This window comes from Mobula hypostoma, chromosome 3, assembly GCF_963921235.1.
Source record: "Mobula hypostoma chromosome 3, sMobHyp1.1, whole genome shotgun sequence".
NCBI classification, from domain to species: Eukaryota; Metazoa; Chordata; class Chondrichthyes; order Myliobatiformes; family Myliobatidae; genus Mobula; species Mobula hypostoma.
The window spans coordinates 140,223,145-140,247,826 of record NC_086099.1 but is presented as its reverse complement, the minus strand read 5'-3'; the positions used below and the strand labels follow the sequence as shown (position 1 = coordinate 140,247,826).

The window sequence follows — 24,682 nt, the reverse complement described above, 5'->3', positions numbered from 1 at the left end:
CGTTGAGTACCAGGTTGTTGCTGCGGCACCACTCCACTAGTTGGTATACCTCACTCCTCTATGCCCTCTCATCATCATCTGAGATTCTACCAACAGTGGTTGTATCATCAGCAAATTTGTAGATGGTGTTTGAGCTCTGCCTAGCCACACAGTCATGTATATAGAGAGTAGAGCAGTGGGCTAAGCACACATGCCTGAGGTGTACCAGTGTTGATCGTCAGTGAGGAGGATATGTTATCACCAATCTGTACAGATTGTGGTCTTCCGGTTAGGAAGTTGAGGATCCAATTGCAGAGGGAGGTACAGAAGCCCAGATTCTGCAACTTCTCAATCAGGATTGTGGGAATGATGGTCTTAAATGCTTTATGGAAGATTGAGGAATTTAGGGCTCTGAAGAGCTGGTGCAGGTGAGGGGTGAAACTTCAGACAGATTAGCCATGATAGTAGTGAGTGGTGGTCAGGCTCAATTAGCTGCTTCTGTTATGTTCTTAAGCAGAATCTTGATCATATTATGTGCCTTGCTTCAACTTCAATTTTGTCTATTCTAAGGTGGCTAATGGGCAGGTAGTGGCTGAAGTAGTATATGCATGGAAAATTTGTTGACTAATCCATTCCTTTTGCTCCTTTTATGTGCTCTCAGCCTCCAATACCATCCCAAATATTTTCTCACTTTTAAGCAATCCCTAACCAAATTCCTTTGGGTGTTGGGTTGAATGACAGCAGACTTCAGATACTGACAATACGGGTATCTACAGGGCATCCTCACTACTGTGGTACAATGTGATCTTTCAAAGAAATAACTACATCCTAAGGAATGAATTAAACAAAACAGTTGATTATTCCTATTGTTAATTAGGCTGTATCACAGCTTGGTATGGAAACATCAATGCCTTTGAACAAAATATCCTACGAAAGGTAGCGAATTTGCCCCAGTACATCACAAGTCAAGCCCTTCAACCACTGAGCACAACTACATGCAGCATCCGTCATCAGAAATCCTCACCACCCAGGCCATGCTCTTTTCTCACTGCTGCCATCAGGTAGAACGTACAAGAGTTTCACAACTCACCAGGTTCAGGAATAGTTACTAACCCCCACAACCATCAGGCTTTTAAACAATGAGGATAACTACACTCACTTGCCCATCCATTGAGATGTTCCCACAAAGTCCTTAAAGATGTTCCCGCTTTAAGGACTCTCATGTTCTTGTTTTTTACTACTATTTATTTGTATTTTCATTTTCAGTTTGTTGTTTTCAGCACTCTAGCTGATCTTTCATTGATCCTGTTATAGTTACTACTCTATAGAATCGCTGAGTATCCCCGCAGGAAAATGAACCTTAGGGTTGTATATGGTGACATATACTAATTTTGAACTTTGACAAACTATCCTCAACTTGAAATCTACATTACCTTTCAATCTACTTGGGTACAAAAGGGTAAGAAATACTTATTTTTGCAACTCAGCAGAAGAAATCATTCCGGAAATCAAAAATTAAAACTGAACGCAGTAAGCACCTGCCGCAACCGCAGGGAAGCGCTGTGACGTCATCCAATGGGTCTGCGTGTCATCACGGAGTCGGTGCCTGTGCGCTTGCGCGGCGTGCAAAAAAAATGGTAAACACGGGGTTCGGTCAGTCCATCTTGTTATTTTTTTTGTAAATAACGAACATAGCGCGACGTTAGACGTGACTCCGCTAGAAAAGCGTCAGAACACAGTTTCGGTTATCGGTAAATCCGGAGTGAGGTGGTAAGTTTACATTGTTTGACGGACGCGCTGGCGGCGACTCCCAGTTTTGGCCGGCCCCACCGGCTGTCCCGGTGAAGGTGCACGGCCTGAGGCTCGAGTTGAGAGGTGCAAACCTAGAGTCTGGATTAGTGGGTGCCGCCGCCGGCAGCGGCTTATCCTCCGCACCTGAGGCAGCGTGAGTAAACGTGTGGAGTCTCTACCATGGCCTTCCTGTCAGTACGCCACAGATGCTGACACTTCGTTCGACGTGTGTACTGTGAAGCTAGTCTATCTAAGGGTCGTGACTTCTCTGTACGGATTATATCTTCTAAATCCTGGCGGAAAATAATTTCCTGTTAATTCAGATTTTAGAGGTTCAACATACAAGTTAACGTTTTCACGCACTAATATAGCTTGTAACTCTATGAAGATTTTTTTCTAGGAAGGTGAAACTAGCAGATAGCACGTGTTTTGCAACGAGAAAGGGGGGGGGGATTCACTTGGGCGATCGTGGTGACCATGGAAGACTTTCTTCCTCTGGTTTTGTGTGACTTAAGTTGCCTGATGTAGCAATTATGGGAACCACAGGCTGCCATTGATTAGACAGGTATACGGTTTCGATCCGCAAGCGTTGCAGGGATTTCAATACTGGTTACTAATTCTTCACTTCGTATAAAGGTGGAATCTCCTAGAGATGCATTAATAACAGCTTGTGTGTTAATCTTATCAGTGTGTTAATTTTGTTCATTGTATTTGAACGAAAGCTGTGTGTAAACCGTTTGTCAAGGTAATAAAAGTTTGCAGTTTTCAAATTTAGTCGCGAAACTTTGGCGACCCACAGGTGAAATTGTTCTACTGTTCGGTCGAATTTAGTTGGATTTAAAAACTGTTAATCGGTTTCTAAATGAATTCAAGAATCACGTGACATGTAACTAAAGTTGCTTCCTTCGAGCAGAATAATTCATTATTCACATTTTTTTAAAAAAGAGCTTACATTGTTATGTAGTTATGAACTAACCAATTGGTCTCATTCTAGATGGTTAGTCTGTGCGAATTACCTAATTCTGCAATTGATCAGAAATGGCTTTGCAGTTGTTTGAATTAAAGAATTTATTCCTCTTTACTCTGAATTTTTTGGTTAATATCTCTGATTTTTTTTGTACCTACTCCATTAGCTTATTTAATTTGCTCTTCCATGCTGTGTGATCATTAGGAAATTTTAGTCATTTCATCTTGTTTCTAGTATTGATTTAACATTAAATACAAACACTTTGCTATCCAGAGCAACCCACAAAGTGCTGGAGGAACTCAGCAGGTCAGACACCATGTATGAAAATGGATAAATAGTTGACATTTTAGGCCGAGACCCTTTTTTAGAACTGGGAAGGGGAATGGGGAAGGTGTCAGAATAAAAAGGTGGGGAGAGGGGAAGGAGGACGAGCTCGAAGGTGAAGCTAGATGAGTGGGAAAGCAAAGGACTGGAAAAGAGGGAATCTGATAGAAAAGAGAGTGGACCATGGGAGAAAAGAAAGGAGACACCGGGGAGGTGATAGGCAGATGAGGAGAAGATGTAACAGGCCAGAGTTGAGAATAGAAGAGAAGGGAGGGAATAGGAAAACAATTATGGGAAGGAGAAATTGATGTGCATACCATCAGTTTGGAGGCTTCCCAGACAGAATTTGAGGTATTGCTCCTCCACTGTGAGGGTGGCCTCTTGGTGGCACAATTGCAGAATGGGGGTAGGAAGTAAAATGGTTGGCCACTGGGAAATACTGCTTTTGGTGGATGGAGTGGAAGTGTTCGACATAGTAGTCCCCCAGTTTACATCGGGTCTCACCAATGTGCATTGAAGGTGCATTCAGGAGTACTGGACACAATAGACAACCCAAACAGATTTGCAGGTGAAGTGTTGTCTTACCTGGAAGGACTTTTTGGGGCCCTGAATGGAGGTGAGGGAGGAGGTGAATGGACAGGTATGTTATTTCATTTCTCACATTTGCAGGGATATGTGCCAGGAGGTAAATTACTGGGGACAGATGAATGAACCAGGGAATCACAGAGAGAAATCTCTGTGGAGGGGAGGAAGTAAAGATGGGTTTGGTGGAATGATGCAGCGGCTCATGGGGTGGTAGGTGAGGATAAGAGGAACTCTATCCCTGTTAAGGTGGAGAGAAGATAGGGTGAGTGCAGACATTCAGGAAATAGAGGAGATGTTGGTGAGGGCAGCATCAATGGTGGAGGAAGGGAAACCCTGTTCTTTGAAGGAGGAGGACATTTGATATCGTAGAAAGGAAAGCCTCGACCTGGGAATAGTTGTGGAGATGAAGGAACTGAGAAATGGAATATAATTTTTACAGTAGACAGTGGGAATGGGTATAGTCAATATAGCCATGGGAATCTGTAACTTTACAAAAGTTGTTGGTAGAGAGTTTATCTTTAGAGGTGGAGACAGACCAAGAAAGGGGAGAAAGACATTGGCTATGGACCAAGTCTATTTAAGGGCAGGGCGGAAGTTGGAGGCAAAATTGATGAGCTCAGCATGGGTGTGTGAAGACGTAGCATTAATGCAGTCAACAGTGTAGCACAAAATGAGTTAGGAAGCACTACAGGGAAGACTTAGAAGATGGACTGTTCTCCGTAGCCAACAAAAGGCAGGCAAAGCTGGGGCCCATGCACGTGCCCATGGCTACCTCTTGAGTCTGGAGCTGAAGGAAAAATTGCTGATGACCACTTCTACAAGATGGAGAAGGGTGATGGTGGAAAGGAACTCAAGTGGATCTTTTGATGACAAGGAAGTGGAGAGCTTTAAGCTTTCTTGATGGGCGATAGAAATGTATAGGGACTAGAGATCCAGAGTGAAAATGAGGCGATCAGGGCCAGGGAATTGAAAGTTGTTGAGATCAAGAGCATGAGAAGTGTCACAGGAAGAGACTGAACCAAGGAAGAGAGAATCCAGTTGAATTTTCTTCAACTTTGAATAATTTGTACTGTTGTCACTTGCTGAAGCTGTGTTTCAGGCTTATGACTGCATTGAGCTTTTGTTTAGAAATTCAGAAGTCTCCCCCTTGAATTTTTAAACTTTGCATTGAATTTTGTATGTTTTCCTCTCCTAGATATTTAACAAACTTCAAGTTTCTAAAGAATAATCATTAAATCTAGCTCAGAGGTTTACATAAAACATAGCACAGTACAGCCCACAGTGCTGTGCTAAACTAATCAATTTACTAATCAAATGCCCAACTGAACTAATCCCTACTAAACTAAGGTAATCTGTGTGTTTTCCATATCCTGCATATTCATCCCTTCTCCCATCACTAGAATCATTTGTACAATGATTCCAGTGATAGAAGAGAAAGGATGCTTCTGAATGTGACAAATTTTTTGGTTCAATATTGAAGAATATATTGGAATTTGCAGTTGAACTTGGGTATGCACTAATTAGCAGACAATGTTGCTATTGTCTTAGAAGTAGCTCAATTTTTAAATGTAGTTCATAGTCTGGTAGAATATTATTTCCTTCAGTCACCATGTAATGATAAAATATATTGCTGGCTACATTTGGGTAGTTCATATATTTACTTGAAAATTTGCCTGATATCTCTTTGCAGTCTTAGACTCTGGATTTTCTTTAGCAGCTACATTTAAAATGCTTGACTTTAGACTTTGATCATTTTATTCCTATTTTTGCTTTTCTCATTATTTTTGTTTGAAATGTTTTGGTGCACATATTATCATGGACAATTTGAACATGTTAAATATCTGTCTCTGGTAATAATTCACAATTCAAGAGCATGTACTATTCTGTGATTCTGTATTTTCTGTATAAAACCTTGGCTGAAATCAGCAACAAATTAGTCTGCTGGTATTAGGGCATTTCTCAATTCTGTCTACCTTGAACAGGTACAAAATATAGGAGACGATTCTTCAAGTGTGAAAGAGAAACAAAATGCTAAAGTACTCAGTTGAGGTGTGAACTTGAGATGGAAGTTAACATTTTGGGTTACACTTTCGTTAGTCTGTACTTGGGTTAAATTAATGTTTTGGAACAAGTCTTAGATTTTTGTGTTTAGACTTGCACTGTTTTTCTTTTTCCATCTAAGCTGTTTGTTCTCTTTTGAAGGTGGATGTTCTGTGTCCCATGTTCGAGTTCCCATATTTAATCTTTCCTCCAGGTGATTGAAGCATGGGGAAAAACCTGTCACGTCTATCCCTGCGCAAACCTATCAGTGAAAGTGGTGAATCCAGCAAATTGGAGATCTCATCCAATCACAGTGAGGACTCTAGAAATGGGGATATTTCCCAGTTTCCATATGTGGAATTCACTGGTCGAGACAGTGTTACCTGTCCAACATGTCAAGGAACAGGAAGAATTCCAAGAGGTGATTATTTCTGAATATTTTCATTGCTAATTTGGAGACTTGCTTTAACTACATACAGTGCAACAAGTATATTAGTTCTACTGGATAGCCACTATGTATCAGTACATGCAAGTTACCAATTAAGTAGTAGATTCTTATCTTACAGCAGAGAAACAGGCCCTTTGGCCCATCTGGTCCATGCTGACTTAAGGTGCCCACCTCAGCTTGTCTTATTGCCTACATGCATTTGGCTTTTGTTAATCTATCTGCTGCAACCATTTCCTCAGCAGCTCATTCCATATATGGACTACCCTCTGGGTTGGGTTGCGGGGGGGGGGGGGTGAAGATGCCTGTCTGGTTCCTCCTAAATCTCACCTTGCCTTGTAGAGATTAGAATTTTCACAACTAATCTAGTAATCATTTCTTTACCACAGCCACCTCGTATTTACATTAAACTATATTGAATGCAATGTTATGGTTGTGGCCTAACTAGCATTTTTCACAAGATCAGTGTAATCTCCTTGCTTCAGTAGTCTGTGTGTGTTTATGAATCCTAGCTCATCAAATGTTTTGCTAATCACACTGTCAACATGTCTTGCTACTTCCAGAGGTTGATGAACATAAAGACAGTTGACCTATCAGTTCCTACTCAATCCTTGGAACAGAATCATTTTGTAGTGTACACTATTTTGTTTGTTTTCGTAAGGTGTATCATTTTTCAACTCGCTAATAAACTGTTGCCTCCCCGTCTGCTTTTGCACCCAGAATATGATTACCTTTCAATTTCGCTGGCCACTTTGTTTTGCCATGCTTCTAAGTCTTGTGCATCATCTGCAGATTTGGAGAATTTTCCCTGTATGTTCACATGTCTGAGCAATTAACAGATGATTCTAGTATTAAGTTTTGGGAAACATCACTGTAGGTCACCCTGCAGTCTGAATAAAATAACCATTCATCACCAATTTTTTAACCTCATTTTCTTATTTCTGCTACCGCTGATTTTTAAGTTTTTAAATTCTATTTACTTCAATGTTGCTAACCAGCCAATTGTGTGGCATGTTATTAATCCCGTTTTGGAGCATTCTCAATTGAATTGCTCCAGTATTGGCATCTATTTCTGGGCTGTCAAGGCCCTAACTTCTGGAATTCACTTGATCTTTCTGCTTTCTTACTCTGCATTGTTAATCTTCTTTTGATTAGGTGTTTGTTTGATTGGTTGTTCCATATCATCTTGGTTCAAGCATTCGAGTTATAGTCATAGTCATACTTTATTGATCCCGGGGGAAATTGGGTTTCGTTACAGTTACATCATAAATAATTAAATAGTAATAAAACTGTAAATAATTAAATAGTAATATGTAAATTATGCCAGGAAGTAAGTCCAGGACCAGCCTATTGGCCCAGGGTGTCTGACCCTCCAAGGGAGGAGTTGCAAAGTTTGATGGCCACAGGCAGGAATGACTTCCTATGACGCTGTGTGTTGCATCTTGTGGAATGAGTCTCTGGCTGAATGTGCTCCTGTGCCCAACCAGTACATTATGTAGTGGGTGGGAGACATTGTCCAGGATGGCATGCAACTTGGACAGCATCCTCTTTTCAGACACCACCATCAGAGAGTCCAGTTCCATCCCCACAACATCACTGACCTTACGATTGAGTTTGTTGATTCTGTTGGTGTCTGCCACCCTCAGCCTGCTGCCCGAGCACACAACAGCAAACATGATCGCACTGGCCACCACAGACTCGTAGAACATCCTCAGCATTGTCCGACGGATGTTGAAGGACCTCAGTCTCCTCAGGAAATAGAGACGGCTCTGACCCTCCTTGTAGACAGCCTCAGTGTTCTTTGACCAGTCCAGTTTATTGTCAATTCATATCCCCAGGTATTTGTAATCCTCCACCATGTCCACACTGACCCCCTGGATAGAAACGGGTCACCGGTGCCTTAGCCCTCCTCAGGTCTACCACCAGCTCCTTAGTCTTTTTCACATTAAGCTGCAGATAATTCTGCTCACACCATGTGACAAAGTTTCCTACCATAGCCCTGTACTCAGCCTCATCTCCCTTGCTGATGCATCCAACTACGGCAGAGTCATCAGAAGACTTCTGAAGATGACAAGACTCTGTACAGTAGTTGAAGTCCAAGGTGTAAATGGTGAAGAGAAAGGGAGACAAGACAGTCCCCTGTGGAGCCCCAGTGCTGCTGATCACTCTGTCGGACACACAGTGTTGCAAGCATATTTTGGTTTCACAGTAATTACAGTGGAACTAGTTTCTCTGTCACATACAAACACAGATCCAGGTCCCTTGTGTAGCAGCTGATAAAACAAGTTGATTAGAAATTAGGTGCTTGGTACTACGTTAAGAATTTTGCTTTTTGGGGAGGTGCTTTGGGTTCCCTCTATAATCAAGAACTTTTTTTAATACATAAAACTGTTTGAACTGTGAATAATATTAACACTATTTATTATCCTGTCTCCTGAGTACTCTGAGGGTATCAGTTAGCAGTATAAGGGTGGTACAGTAAAAACCTAAGAGGACTGATATTTGATGATTCAGCATCTGGCTTACCAGGGCTCCAATCACCAGCTGCTGTCCACTCACTGTGCTCATTGGAAACTATTATTCTCCTAGATAGCATTTTGAAGTGATGTATTAATAGAATAATGTTCAGTAGTCAAAACAATATCCATACTGCTGAACATGTTGTACTGTATGGGAAGTTCTTGTACACTTAGGACATGGATTGTTTGTGTTATTTTTTCAAAAAAAACCTTAAAATTTCTTAGTTGAGGTGAAAAGGAGTATTGGACAGTACTCCCATGTGAAAATATCAGCAAATTTTGTGGAAATTTTGTGTTTTTTTTAAAACCATTTCTTTGGAACAATCCTTTTGGTTTTGAGAAGATCAAGTGGATCTGTTTACTAGCCAATATTAAATGTTTTCATTTCTCCATTTTAGGTCAAGAAAACCAGCTTGTGGCATTAATTCCTTACAGTGATCAAAGGCTAAGACCCAGGCGAACGTAGGTTGCATTGACATTTTAAGGAATGGTAACAGTTGCATCAATACATGCCAAAATAGATTTGTGTAGTTCTATTGTGAACTTAGAAGTTCCATCATTTAAGAAAAATACTATGCTTTGACTCTTAAGTACTTCATATTTATGTTTCTGTCAAGAAAACACTAATCAATTTCCCATTAAGCTTCCTGGATAGTAATCAAGCAACACATTCTGTGATGGGAATGGAGTGGCCATGAAACCAATTTCATGTTGAATCAATCCATTTGTAATTGTGAATTATTTGATCATCAGGTCTTATGGCACCTGTTTTGTGGCAGCAGTGCATGGAAATAAAATTACAATAAATTCTGCAAAAATGTGAAAAATGGGTTAGTGTTCATGGATTCGTGGACCATTCAGAAATGTAATGGTGGAGGGGAAGAAGCCATTGCTGAATCATTCAGTGAGAGTATTCATGCTCCTTTACCTCCCTGATAGTAATGAGAAGGGGGCATATCTGAGATGGTGAGGGTCTTTAGTGTTGGATGCTGCCTTCTTGAGGCAGCACTTCTTGAAGATGTTCAGATGCTTCCCATAAGAGTAATTTTCCTTCAAATATTTAGAAATTGAAGAAATCGCTGCAATGTTTGGTGCAGAAATTACAATGTGTTATTAAATGAAATGTGGAGGTGCTTCCTTGCATTTTCTGTGACAAAGTTGCATGTGTTATGTCTTGATAATTCTAAATTCAACTGAATATTTTTGAGACCTGTATTATCAGTAGTAGTAATTCTACCACTCTCAATATTTGGAACAACAATTATTAATGTAATGAGCTTATTGGACATGCAGTACAAGGTACTTCCACTGAGAAACAATGACATGGTACTTCCACTGAGAAACACTTATATTTTTGAGTTGAGACTTTGTTTATAGAAAAATAAAGGTTCTTTTTCATCCTAAAATTGGAATCCTCCTTTAAATGATAATTATGAAATAAAATTATCAATTGTAAGGCATCACAAATCCGAAGGTGATGTGAAATACCCCTTTCCTTAATTGATATTACGAGACCAACTGCGTTTCTTAAATTTTGTGCGATCTTTCCTTTTTGGTGGCTCTTCGGTGTAGAGGCCTGCTGTTTTGCTAGTTGAATGGGTAATGGGAACATGTAAGGTTACTCCAAACGTGATTAGTGAGCTATGTTTTGAAGAGTAATTGAAGGAGAAGGGAATGAACACAAAATGCAAGATTTAAAAAAAAAGACTGATGTTATACAAGACATCGAAAGGCTCTTAATGGGCAATCCTTCACATTGGAGGCTGGCTTGCTTCCACTCTGGTTTTCTTAGCTGCATTGGTCCCCTCTGAATCCAATGCGAGAAGCAAAGAATCTTCAGGAAATGAGCAGAAGGTGCTTGATGGGAGTGGGCATAGGGCTTGCTTGTGAGTGGTGTCCTTCTGCACTTCTCGGGGCTCCTGATTGGACTTCAGATTTTCAGTATCACTGTGAATGCTCTTTCTCCACTTTGAATGATCATAGGCCAGGAAATCCCAAGAGTCATTAAGGATATAATATTGTACCTCATGGAGGCGCTGAGCATACACTTGAATCTTTTCTTCCGTCTACTTGGAAATGCCTTGGCGCTTGGATTAGAATGAAGGCACTCTAATTATGTGTGATAACATATTGTGATAATATTCATATTAAGGCTGATGAGAAGAAATGGGATAGCCACAAAAATGGATGAAAATTAAATTACACCTGTTATGTAAATTGTAATTCTTTACAGTAATGCTTATTTCTTACTCCTTCATAATGAATGAATCATTTTGCCTAGCAATGCAGTTAATTCTTCACTTTTTAAGCAGTGCTTTGAGATCTTGTCTTTTGGATTTGGCCAAATTTCCCATCTTGTGTGACTGGGTGTCACATTATAATAGTTCCTGCAAGGTTTCATATTTGTTTTGAGGTTGCAAGACATTGCTCTGGATGGTTGAGTTGTGTTTTCTTTTGGAATACTGATTAGAATGAGTATTCTAGTATTGACTAGCTTAAGTTTAGTAGCGTCTGGATTCCCTATGCCATTTGTTTGAATAATTACCCTACAAATGGAATTGCATTTTTGAAATGGCAATTCTTCCAAAGGCATGCTAGGCTTTTATGCCTTCTGGGTCTTCATAGTCAATTGAATAATAACTTAATTGGAATAATGATGAGGGGTGATAATGAAGAGATGAAATCACACCCATATATAGTGTAGTGGTTAGTGCTTCCCCCCCCCCCCACCTCACAACCCCTGCCGTTGCATTTTCTTGGAGTTTGTATACATTGAAGATTGACGTGTACAGTGTGATTTAGGGAGTGGATCTTTACCATTATGTAGTAGCAGTTGTGGAACAATGACTTTTCCATGGCAGATTGCAGGAGTCCCTTAAAGTTCTCATGCCCTTGCAATCCTCTATTCACTATGTGTATCCTCTTGTTTCGAGAAATGGACACTTGTAGAATTGTGATCAAAGCTGTTAAATGCTGAGCTTTGGTAATTTGGTTTAGCAAAAGGTCCCATCAGTAAGTTCAGGCTGACCTTTGAGTTGTTTAGGAAAATAAGCTTTGCTTTATCTTTTTTAATTAGTTCCTCTCTGTCTCCTGTTACTACTTTCTCCCTCCCCCCCCCCCGCACCTTTTGAGTTTTGCAGCTAATTTATCTTAATACTTCACAATTATTTGATGAAAAGTTGCTAGGTTTTTAAAGTGCTGATTGAAAGTTAACTAACTTGTGCCTTGACACCATTGATGCATCAGGAAAGATTTGATGTACTAGGCTTTTTAATATTTAAATAAAAAGACTGTTCAGTAAATACTGTTGGCAAAAAAATTTTTAGGAGGGATTGAGGCCATCAAAAAACCCAATCAATAACTGAGTACCTTAACTTCATTTACAAATAGAATGCTAAATATATTGGTTTTTATTATTTTAATTTTAACTTTTTGTGGGTTTTTGACATTGTTTTGAAAGACAATAGAATTAACTCTGGTGACGAAGAATCTAAGCAAAATGTGGGATTTGGTGTTAGGTTGTTGTCACTGCAAATTCTAGATATTTGTTTCCATTGGAATGAAATTTACTAAGTAGATAAGTGAATGTGGTCTGAGAGAAACCCAATCAACAAACGAGTGCTGGTTAGGATGATGAGAATGTATACTGCCGTTGCTTCAACGAAGTATTTGTATTGTTAAGCTTTTGCATGATGTGATCCAATTATTGATGAACATACTATGCTTTTTTTTAGTGATTAAATTCTTGTTTTTTGTTTCAGGAAGTTGTATGTAACCTCATCAGTGATACTCTGCTTGCTGCTTTCTGGCCAAGCTGTTTTTTTCCTGTTTCCACGATCTATTGATGTGAGTTATGTCGGTGTAAAGTCCATTTACGTCAGCTATGACCAAGGCAATCGGGTAGTATATCTCAACATCACAGTAAGTAGCTTATCTCAGTATTACAGTAAACCTTGACCCATTAAATTGATTTAAACACCTTAATTTATCCTTAAAAGCTGGAGGTATTTTTTTTGTAAAGTTAATAAAGTTATGCCATTGAAATAATTACCATCTCTCATTCAAACAATTTCAAGGAAAAATCCTCTTGTTATTGATTGTACTTGAACTTGTCTATTTCTTTTGAGTAATTCTATTATGCAGATGTCTGATGTAGAATTTTTCCCCTCTTAAGCTCTTCATTGTGGCCTGGTTAATAGGGTATAGTCTATCTATTTACTGGTTACAAGTATTGCAGTTGATTTTTTTTTAATGCACACAGTTGCAATGTACTGTTTCCTTTTTGTATTTATTATAAGAAATTATTTTATTAATTGCAATAATTCTATTCTTTTAATGTTGCTCTTAGACTTGGGTTGATAGGATTCTGATATGGTCAGGGTAATACAGCACAAACACAGAGCAGTTGTTATGTTTTGTAACTCCGAAACAAAAACTAATTGAAAAAAAACAAAGAAGCTGGAAATACTAGTCTAACTCCATACTAGTCCCGGTTGCTTGTGTTCAGCCCATTGTCCTCTAAGCTCTTCTCCAAGTCCATATCCAAATGCCCTTTAAGTGTTGCACTTGTCCACTTTGGCAGCTCATTCCAAGTGCTTACTACTGTTGTGTATTTAGAAATTTTAGTCATATTGGAAATATTGTTTAAGCAATTGTTTAAATCATTATGCCATATGTATAAATGTTAATTGCATAATCATGACACTATCATGACGTGTACATGCCTCGCTTAAAGTAAAAATGAAATTAGATAAACATCCCCGACTCCTTTGTTTTCCTTTCAATTAGTTTTTATTTTTTAGAGTTACAAAACATAACTACCCTGTTTTTTAAAAATTTGCTTTGACACAGAATGACTGAAGTCCATAATGTATACTACTGTAACAGTTTGCTAACTGTCATTACTTTTTTCCTGCAGCATTGTGTTATGTCCTATTACAGTCTTTTGTTTTGTGTGCTAAGTTTTGCAATTGGTTTGGTGTATAGATATGCAGTTTTTATAGTTCTAGGTAACATAATTCTTGAGATTACTTTAGCGCTTTTTATCTCTTGCATTACTTTCATTTGTATCCCAGAGTGGATCATTACATTACCACACAAAACTTGCCAATGAGCCCCAGTGATACTGGATCAGGGGACTAACAATATTTGGACTAAGACAAGTTTTAAAGAACATCTTGGAGAAAGAAAGAAGCAGGTTTGGGGAATGCATTTGAGTTTGGGATTGTGATCTGGTAAAGATGAGAAACATGTTAGATTTTAAGGTAGAGCTTGAGCTGATTTACTGAATAAAGTTTAATGATACAAGTGGCTGGGGAAGAGGGCCCATTTTGATGACGGTGTGAATGCCGTTACAAGCTTATTACCAGATCACATGTTACATTGAGGTTGCAAATTATAATTTGGTTTACACTCAGTGAGAGAGATTAGTCAATGTCATTGAACTATATTATTGACCAAGAGTGAAGGCAATTTCTTTTGTTTCAAATTAGAAATGCAGTCTGATAGCTTGGAGTGTTCAGTGTTGACAGGAGATGGGCCAATTATCAGCCTGCTGGGCAAGCTTAAGGTGTGTTTTCATCATTGTAGGTTAAGGCATCTGCAGAGGTTGATGTGGTTATAGGAAGGAAAACTATTAGAGGTGATCAGCTATGTTTAGGTAGATCAGATTGGAAGCAGGTGAAAGTATTTCTACTAGGTTGAATGATGGCGTAACACTGAAGGAGATTGGCGTGTTCAATAGATACAAAGGACATTAGTTTGTCTTTGATACAGTTGCATTTATGATGACGTTTGGTGATAAAACTGATAGCTCTGGTGTGAAAATGTGGCAGTGTGCAGTGGCCTGGAGTTGGCGGAAAAATTGAGTGATTTTTAAAAAAAAATATTTTGTGTTGGAAATATGGCATTCTTTACAAAATCAGCCTAAGTGAGTATGATGAAATGTTGTTGCTTACAGATTGGATTAGTACCAATACTTATTTGTTATTTTTAATTGTCTACCTCTTTCAGTTTCTCCTTCACCTCTCCCTTCTGAACACAGTGAATGAAAGCTGTGCATTTGGTATCTCATAGTGTATGAGAGATTAAAGCTGAAGTCGTAATGTTAGTTTTCTGCTACTGAGCACATTGTTTACATATTTAAAAATATACCACATTAGAAGTGCATTTGTATAACTGTGCAAGGAAATTGCCTTTTGTTCCTGAACGTTGTTTAATTCTTTGCAGAGCACACTAAATATCACTAATAACAACCTCTACTCAGTCAGTGTGGCAAACATTAGTGCTCAAGTACAGTTTTCCAACACTGTTATTGGGAAAACGCGGATAAGCAACATTACCAAAATTGGACCTCTGGATATGAAGCAGGTAATTGTTGGTAATGAATAGGCCCTTTTAGCTTTGACAGTTTACTTAAAATATTTTGGTTTGGAATGTAAGATGTATGCAGGAGCGTTGACAGATAGAATTGTTATCATTTGGCTATGTATATTAGGAGTTTACAGTATAAAGTAATTTTCTTTGTGGGTTAACTTCATTACTGAAGTGAGATCTGTTTTCAATATTTGATTTGTTATCTGAAGTAATCTCATGATGAAGGCGAGATGGTAGAATTTGTTCTTGTAGTATATAAGCTTTATACTGCATCTTGTATTTTAGTAAGCATGCGTTGTATGTCTTTCACAGATTGACTACTCTGTTCATACTCTAATAGGAGATCAAATGAGCTACATGTAGTAAGTAATGATCATTAAAATTTAGTAAAATCCATACATATTTACATTATTTGACAATTCAGATTCTGATCAAACTGAAATCTTAATGAGCACTGTATAATTAAAACACTAATAAAAGTGGAGTCCTTGCAAAATCACATCGGTAAGTAAGATTACTTTTGTTTAAATCCCATATGTCTGCAACATGCTAAGTTTATGGAAGGTGGTAGGAATAACTTTCAAGTTCTTAATTTCAAAGCTTGAAGGAAATTGATTGTCAAAATACGGGTATACAACCGTTTACAACCCTGAGATTTATTTTCTTACGTGCATTCACAGGAAATAAAAAAGCAATAATTAATGAGAACATGAGATGAATAGTCCTTGAAAGTGAGTCCATAGATTATGGGAACAGTTCAGTATTGGGGTGAGGGAAGTTATTCCCTCTGGTCCAAGAGCCTGATGGTTGAGGGATAATAACTCTTCCTGAACCTGGTAGTGTGGGTCCCGAGGTTCCTGTACCTCTTTCCTGACAGCAGCAGTGAGTAGAGAGCATGGCCTGGATGGTTGGGTTCCTTGCTGATGGATGTTGCTTTTTTTTGTGACAGTGCTCCTTATAGATGTGCACAATGGTGGGGAGAGCTTTACCTGTAGTGGACGAGGCTGTATCCACTACTTTTAGTAGGCTTTTCCATTCAGTGGCACTGATGTTTCCATACCAGGCCGAGTTACAACTAGGCAATTTGCTCTTCACCACACATCTGCAGTATAGAAGTTTGTCAGAGTTTTAGATGACATGTTAAATCTTCAAAAACTTCTAAGAAAGTAGAGGTACTGCAGTGATTTTATTTTCATAATGTCACTTGCATGCTGGTCCCAGCACAGAACCTCTAAAATGATAACACGGAGGAATTTAAATTTGCTACCTCTACCTCCCAATGAGGACTGGCTCATAGACCTCTGCTTTCCTCTTCCTCTAGTCGATAATCAGTTCTCGTCTTGTCTTGCTGAAATTGAATGGCAGCTTGTTGTTGCAGAACCATTCAGCCAGATTTTCAGTCTGCCCGCTATATACTGATTCGTCACCACCTTTGATTTGGCCAACAACAGTGGTGTCAGTAAACTTAAATATGACATTGGATCCGTGCTTAGCCTCTCAGTCATAAGCATAAAGCGAGTAAAGCAGGGACTTGTACACACAGCCTTGTGGTGCACCTGTGCTGATGGAAATTGTGGAGGAGACGTTGTTGCCAACCTGAACTGACTGAGGTCTGTGAATGAGGAAATCGAGGATCCTTTTGCACAAGGTGGTATTGAGGCCAAGGACTTGGAGATAATTCAGTCACAAACAAGAGAAACTCTGCAGATGCTGGAAGTCCAAGCGACACACAAAATCCTGGAGGAACTCAGGCCAGGCAATATCAATAGGTGGGGGGGGGGGGAGGAGTACAGTCAACATTACTGCATTACTGGCCAAGGCCCTTCGACAGGACTGGAGGGGAAAAATAAAGAGTAGGTTTAAAAGCTGGGGGAGAGGAGAGAAACACAAGGCTATAGGTGAAACTGGGAGGGGAGGGATAAAGTAAAGGGCTGGGAAGTTGATTGGTGAAGGAGGTACAGAGCTGGAGAACGGAGAATCTGATAGAGGACAGAAGGCCATGGAGGAAAGGAGGAGGAGCATCAGAAGGAGGTGATGGGCAGGCAAGGAGATGAGGTGAGAGAATGGTGAGGGGGTGGGGCAGCATTACCAGAAGATCGAGAAATCGATGTTCATGCCATCAGGTTGGAGACTATCCAGGTGTTGTTCCTTCAACCTGAGTGTGGCCTCATCGCGACAGTAGAGGAGGTCATGGATTGACTTATCAGAATGGGAAGTGGAATTAAAATGGGTGGCCACTGGGAGATCCCACTTCTGGCGGATGGAGCATAGGTGCTCGGCGAAGCCATCTCCCAATCTACATTGGCTCTCACTGATAAATAGGAGGCCCCACCGGGAGTACCAGACATAGTACATAACCGCAATGGACTTGCAGGTGAAGTGTCACCTCACCTGGAAGGACTGTTTGATACCCTGAATGGTAGTGAGGGAGAAGGTGTAGAGGCAGGTGTAGCAGTTGTTCCGTTTACAAGTGTCAGGAAGGGGATCAGGCCCTGCCACAGCTGTCAAGCATCTTTCAGATTCAAGTTTAGCCCAGAATTGCCATTTCGCCCATGAGATGGCTTTCTGGAAATTGTACTTGGACCTCTTGTAGCTTTCTTAGTTGTCAGACTTTAATGACTCTGATCTGGCCCTTGCGAATCTCATGGTTCACCCAGGGCTTCTGGTTGGGGAATACTTTCAATGATTTTGTGAGGACATGCTCATTTAGGTGATGGTCTTCATTCCGATCCTCTGAGCACTTGAACATGGCCCAGTTCACTGACTGAAAGCAATCCTGTAGCTGAACCTCTGCTTCCTGCAACCGCCTCTTTGTCCTTGTCTGTGGAGTATTTTTCTGTACCCTCTGCCTTTTACAAGTAGGACAGTCAGATGAACAGATTTTCAGAATTGAGGTCTAATGACAGAACAGTAGGTATTCCTAATCATAGTACAGTGGTGAAGTGTGTTGGGACCCCTTGTGCTGCAGTTGATATGTTGATGATAATTGGACAGAAATTTCTTCAACCAAGCTTTATTAAAGTCCTCAACAATGATTTGAATAAGTGTCAGGGTAGGCTTTTTCTTGTGTGTTAATGGCTGTTCTCAATACTTCGAGTGCTTGTTTAACATTGGCCTTTGATAATCTGCAGTCAGTATCACATAGTAGAATTTCCATTAGTAAGTAGAACAGTTGGCACTTAATCTTTAGATGTTCCAGGTTGGGGAAGTAAGTATGATAAGATCGCTATGTCCAAGCATCACAAAGTGTTTATCATGAAACACAGACCCTCCCCGTCCACTTTTGACTTCTTCGAATCTGCGGTCCAGCCCATCCGGTGTATGGAGAAGCCCTTGCGTCTTATTGATATATCCAGTGTGTCTGGAATGAGCCCTGTCTCCATGAAACATAGAACACAGCAATACTTCATTTTCTTCCAGTGAAGCAACCTTGACCTGAGGTCCTCATTCTGGTTCTCCATTGGCTGTACATTTGCTAACAAGATACTGCATAGAGAAAGTTTTACGCCCTTAATTTTAATCTGGCTTGGAGCCCTTCCCTCCTCCCTCTCTTCTGACGATGGCAATGTAGCTGTATCTGCTTGAAGATGTTGTACCTGCCTTCCTGCTAGTTAAGTCTGCTGAGTTATTCAGAAGCTCGTGAAATCATTAGTTAATTTAGACGGTTCAAAAATATGTTAAAGGGAAATTACAAGCTGCAGGTTGCAGTGAGAGTAGTTTCACTGGCGCCATTTTGCAGGATAATTGGTTTTATGATTATATCTATAATCTCTGGTATTTCTCCATAAATAATAGTTTCGTGACATGTCAAATCAAAGTTGTACACCTAGTAAAACTGGAGTGAGTTAATCAGTCACCAACATTAATTTGCATTTGACTGTTTATGTTCACCAACTGAAATATATTTCAATACTTGTGAAGTACTTATCAAACCCCAACTTCTCAATGTTTGTGTTGAACTAGTTTTACAGAGTCTATAGGTTCAAAGATTGTCAGGAATGCTCTTTATTTCCAGTTTGCTGGCTGTAAAGGAAAATAAATCCAATGACAATATCTCTCCAATCTAACTAAATTTCACATGCTATAGCAAAAATACTCATTTGTTTTTGGATCTTGATGGATCACAACAAGCTTTCTAGCCTTGGCTGAAAGCTGATGCAATCTGGGTAAATGGAGTTAGTACTAAAGAGTGCAGTTAGAAAGTGAACACTTTATTTGTTGCAATTTACAATGTGGTATTATGAAACTTGTAGCTGAAAATGGTTGTTTTATCATTGTTTTACAGTGGCTACTGCACGCTGACATCAATCAAAGTACATAATATTGTGATTTTGATGCAGTAAGTATAAATAGTGTGCACTGACATGTGCTTGCATGACTTTATATTTTGAGTATAAAAGTGGGAACAAAGGAATTGTTTTGGGTTTAACTACATTCATTTTATCTGGGAAATAGCAGACGTTATACACATCGTATATTTGAAGAGAAGGACATTTTTGTGTGAAGATTGGAATTGAGCTTTCAATTAAGAATCCACCCTTTTAGGGTCCTTAAGTGCTTCTCAAGAAATAACATGTTGCCATAGTTGTGAGGTGGCAGAAGTGACATGTAAATTATGATCATTAAGTCCTGGAGTATCAGTAAGGTAAAAAGGGCATAATGACTGATTTGTTTTTTTGGTTGCTTAGTAAATATTACGCAGAATGCCAGCTGAATGTTCAGATAGTGCCATAGGAGCTCTTGGATCTCCCTAAAGGCTGAATCTCTGATAATGTTATAGTTGCTCCCTACTAAGTTCAATTGTCAGACTTGTACATGCTGAATTTTCAGATTTAGCAATTTGGCTTTTGATTTGATGGAGGCTAAACTGATTAATTTATTTCTGTTTGACACTTTGCATTAACAAAAGTAGTCAAGCTAGCCTTTGTAATTAGTTCATGAAGTAATTAAATATGCTTCAAGATGTAGTTTCATACTATTCCAAAGAAGCACATTCTGCTTGTTCTTGTCAAAGGTGTAGCTGTGAGAACATGCCAGGATCAAACTGTGCTGTTTCCTCCTGGGATCTGGAATAGCATTCGCTTCAGTCCTGCTCGAGTTATTTACTACTTTGCAATACACTAATTTGTATTGGTGCTGCTGGGAGTGTTCAAATAAAACTTGAGAATAAACTATTATGCATCTAATATATGTTAGAAACCAAAACTATTGAGGTGCCATTAATGCTGCTGATATTGACAGATGATGAATGCTTATCAGTCATAAGAGTGCGAATGGTGGAGGTCAATAACAGTATAAAAGTAAAAATGTTGAGATGCAAAATACATTAACTGCCTGTAAGATACAGCACAATATTACAGGTGGATGACCCTGCATTCTTGTATTTCCAGTTCTAAAATCTAAAATGTTTTTCTCTCCTTAAGTGATGCCTAATCTGCTGGTTATCTCTAATGTTCGATTTTTAATTTGTTTGTTCTTTTATTACTTGTTTTGGTGGCTGTCATTTTTGTTTTTCCATGATTGTCAGGAGCTAATTTCAAATAAAGAAACGTGGTAACTATTTGTTCTAAGATATTGATGCAGCATGGAATAAATTTAATTGATAAAATATTTCTTCCAGAGCCACTGTTACAACATCCTATTTTGGACACACAGAGCAAGTTTCACTTGAAAGGTATCAATACGTGGATTGTGGGAAGAACACCACTTACTACAAAAGATCAGAAAATCTCAATGTTGTACAGTAAGAACTATGCCTCAAATACAGGCCTTGGAATATTAATACAAATATTGGGTTTGCAAGATGTTCACATTTGTGTGAAATGAAGATAATTATAATTGAAAGTGACTAAAGTTAACTACAACTGGGGTCACATTGTCCCAGTACATGCGAGCAGGTTAAAGGGAACTGGTTATCTCTACTTGGTCAGTTATGTTAAGACCTTTTTTGCTTTTCTGGAATCATTTTTGAATTAATTTCTATCATCCAAGCACTAAGACTTTAATAGTAAAGATGATGACTTCAGTGTGAGTGTTCTACTTTTAATTCTAATTGAAATTATCTTTTAAATGTACTGTGGAGATGGATACTACTTGCTGTTGACAATGTGATTTACCTTATAGTAATTAACTAAACACCTTGTATGGATCACAAATTTTCTAATTAGTCATTTCAAATTGTGTTGTTTATTCCAATCCTCACCTAATATTTAACACTAAACAAATAGTTGTAAAAGTTTTTATTAGGCAGCATCATACACCAACTGATATTTTATTTGAGCCTCAACATTCACTTTATTTACTACACAATGCATAGTTCTGTTTAAAATACAAAGAATTCAAAGAGCTCCAAATGACTTCTGTATTTTTTGAAACATGCCCTTTTGCGATTTAGTTTTTGATGTAGCGAAGGCATACTCTTAGCTTGCATCTGATCAAGCATTTGAATACAAATATCACTTCCTGTTTTTTGAACAGTGACCAATTTCCAATTATTTATCAGCAACCATGCACTTTAGTTACTGTCAAATCATAATAAATACAAAAGTTTAGCAGTTACGTGTGGTACTTCCGATAAGCGAATAAACTATTGATGCGGAGACGTAAAATCAACCATCTTAATGACATTATAAATTTGGTTTGCTTTAGAGATGCAGTTCGGGGATAAAAAATGATGTTTTGAGGCAAAGATAATTTTTGAGAAGTGGATAAACTGACCATCAAGGGATTAAATGTTTATTTCAGTCTCAATTCTGATTTCAGTATACCTTGGTTATTTAACTCAAACTACTGAATTGCTGCCATGTAACCACTAATTTATTGCTGAATTTTATTCTGCTAAAACTGAAAATGCTCATGGTGTATTGCTTGATTGCAGTGTTAAGAGTAACTCCAATCTTTTTTGATAATTTTCTGGTGAATTTTGCAAAAAGAAGATTGTTTGTAATCTTTGTTTTGAAGAAATCCATTGGACTTCATTATTGTTACCACCTTTCTGGAGTAGATAAATCTCAACTTGTAATGTGGAAAATGTTTAACTGTTAATTGAAATCTTAAATTGCAGTAGTTTAATATTCAGTGGGTTTGTAATTGAATGACTTGCACATCTGATGCACTTTCTGCTCTGACACATTGATTCCTTAGAGTTTTCTTATTGTGCTTTTCAATGTTACATTCAGGTAGACTAAATTTTTCCAGTGTCGCTGTCTGAAAAGCATTCTATTTGACATTATTTTGATATAAAATCAGAATTTTGCAATCATGACACATTTAAGATCTCTGAATTTAGAAAACTATATTTTGCATCCATTGTTCCAAATAAAATGTTTTTAAAAGACTGATTCACAGCCTGAATTGCTATTAAATTTTAAGGCGTGTAATGTGTACGTTTAATATTGGCTTTTGCATTTTATTACACCTAATTATATCAGTCTTTAGTATAGATTTAATGTTTGTTTTTAACTAAACCTAATGGGACTTTACTATTCTTAGCATTTCTATACAGTCTTTGGGCTTTTATCTGCTCTTCTAATGTTAATATGTAGACATATACAAATTTCAATGTGTATTATCACAATGAAAACAATTTAAAGCATTTGTTCCAATGAAAACAGTTTTGAAGTATTACAGTTGCAAGCTATATTGAGGCCTGTATTTCATTGTAAAGTTCCCCTACTTGCTTTCCATCTCCCCTCTTCTTCCCAACCAGAGCACAAAAATGAATTTTACCACTCATAACAGTAATGTATGTATGTTCAGACATGACACTTGTGTATTAATTAAATTATAATTGTACACCTTTGTCTAATACTCAAGCTTATAATAGTAAAGTGAAACAGTTTACAGACATTAAAATAGGTTTCTGGATGCACACTGTTAATTTGTTTAAGCTATTTTAACATTTGAGTTTCTGCTAATATTAAAATTTTAAAGTATTTATCTTGAAATTTTGTTCAGTTGCTAGTTAACATACCGTCTGTTATACAATATCATAGTAATGACTGTACATTTTAATTCTAGTTTTCAATATTTGGTACTTTTAATGGTTTAAATGTATTTAACCATCCATTCCACTTATTTAGCTTCTACAAATCTTCTCCCACCACAAAGGCTGCTTAACTGACTGTTTTACATTTTGACGTTGCTACGTAGTATCTTGAAAGTGCTAGTGTTTCCCCATTGTTCTATTACTTTGTACAACAGATTCAGTGTTTCTATTCTTTCCTAGATGAGTACATTTTTAGTATTTTGTTGTTTTTGTCATAAGTAATTCTAGTGAAGATTGTAATCCTGAAGATTTTTTTACTTCTATTTGTTATCTTGTGCTCTGCTGCTTAAGCATTGCTTCCTAGCTTCATTTCTCGCTTTTTTTGTTGCAAGAAAAGCAAAGTTATGTGGTGCAAGGCAGAATCAACATTGATATTAAATAAATCGATCAACGTGCACAGAAAAGGTCAGTTTTCATGTAGATTTGGGTGTTGGAGTTCTGAATGATGGGTAATATCCCTGGAATGATGTACAAAATAAGATAATGTCAGGATATTTTCCCCTCTATTGTAGCCTTTGGCTTGCAAAAGTGTCAGTGATTCCATTGCCCTATTTGGCCATCAGATTTTTAGCACTGGTGAGATCTAGCAGGAGTGATGCTGAAGCTTTTCAGGGAATCTCCTTAATATGGGAGCAACTACCAGATTTCTGTTTTAAACTGTATCTGCTGCAAGTTTGCAGAGTTTTAAAGGATTATGTCAGTGCGTGTTGATTGTTTTGCTGTAATTGTTATCAATTTGACTTGTGCTGAGGCAATCTTTTATACAATAGGGGCTTGTCATGCCTTACTAACTTGATTGAGTATTTCAAGAAGATGATAAAGGTGATTGAAGGAAGTGCATCCATCACCAAGCACCATCACTATCTGGGCCATACCTGCTTCTCATTACCATTAAAGGCGAATGATGACACACACTCAGGACTTTAGAAACAGCTTTTTCCTCTCAGCTATCAGATCAGAAGAATCAATCACGTTTATTATCACTGACTTTTGAAATTTGTTTTGCAGCAGCAGTACAATGCAATATGTAATATGCACAGTGGTCACTTTATTAGGTACAGGGGTGGAACTCTTCCTCTGTTGCTGTAACCCATGCAAGATTCAATAGGTTGTGTATTCGGAGATGCGCTTCTGCACACCTCTGTTTTAACTTGTGGTTATTTGAGTTACTATTGCTTTGTCAGTTTGAACCCGTCTGGCCATTCTCCTCTGACCTCTCTCATTACAAGGCATTTTCACCCACTAACAGGATTATGTTTTTGGATTTTTGCACTTTTCTCTGTAAACTCTAGAGACTATTGTGTGAAAATCCCAGGAGATCGGCAGTTTCTGAGGTTACTCAAACAACCCCATGTGGCACCAACAATCATCCCACAGTCAAAATCACTTGGATCACATTTCTTCCCCATTCTGATGTTTGGTCTGAACAATAACTGAACCTTAACCATGCTTTTATGCTTTCAGTTGCTGCTGCATGATTGGCTGATAAGCTATTTGCATTAACAAGCAGGTGTACTTAAAGTGGTCACTGAGTACGCTTTAAATTATCATAAGAAATATTTTTCTTTAATGCAATAAAAATAGGTACTGCTCAGGGGTTCATTATTCAG

General features: G+C 38.4%; 1 protein-coding gene across 2 annotated transcripts; it reads left to right on the top strand.

Moving 5' to 3' along the window:
- Positions 1 to 1,579: 1,579 nt before the first annotated feature.
- Positions 1,580 to 23,042, top strand: LOC134344276 (transmembrane protein 106B-like). Of its 2 annotated transcripts, none has more exons than XM_063043784.1 (8): positions 1,580 to 1,749; positions 5,901 to 6,107; positions 9,049 to 9,112; positions 12,412 to 12,571; positions 14,879 to 15,019; positions 15,338 to 15,387; positions 19,311 to 19,364; positions 20,646 to 23,042. In XM_063043784.1, the coding sequence occupies exons 2-8, from the start codon at positions 5,912 to 5,914 to the stop codon at positions 20,770 to 20,772; spliced, it is 792 nt and encodes a 263-aa protein (XP_062899854.1). In that variant the 5' UTR covers positions 1,580 to 1,749; positions 5,901 to 5,911; the 3' UTR covers positions 20,773 to 23,042. The 2 variants fall into 2 exon arrangements, with proteins under 2 accessions (XP_062899854.1, XP_062899853.1); XM_063043783.1 differs by having other exon boundaries at positions 5,849 to 6,107.
- The last annotated feature ends 1,640 nt before the right edge of the window (positions 23,043 to 24,682 follow it).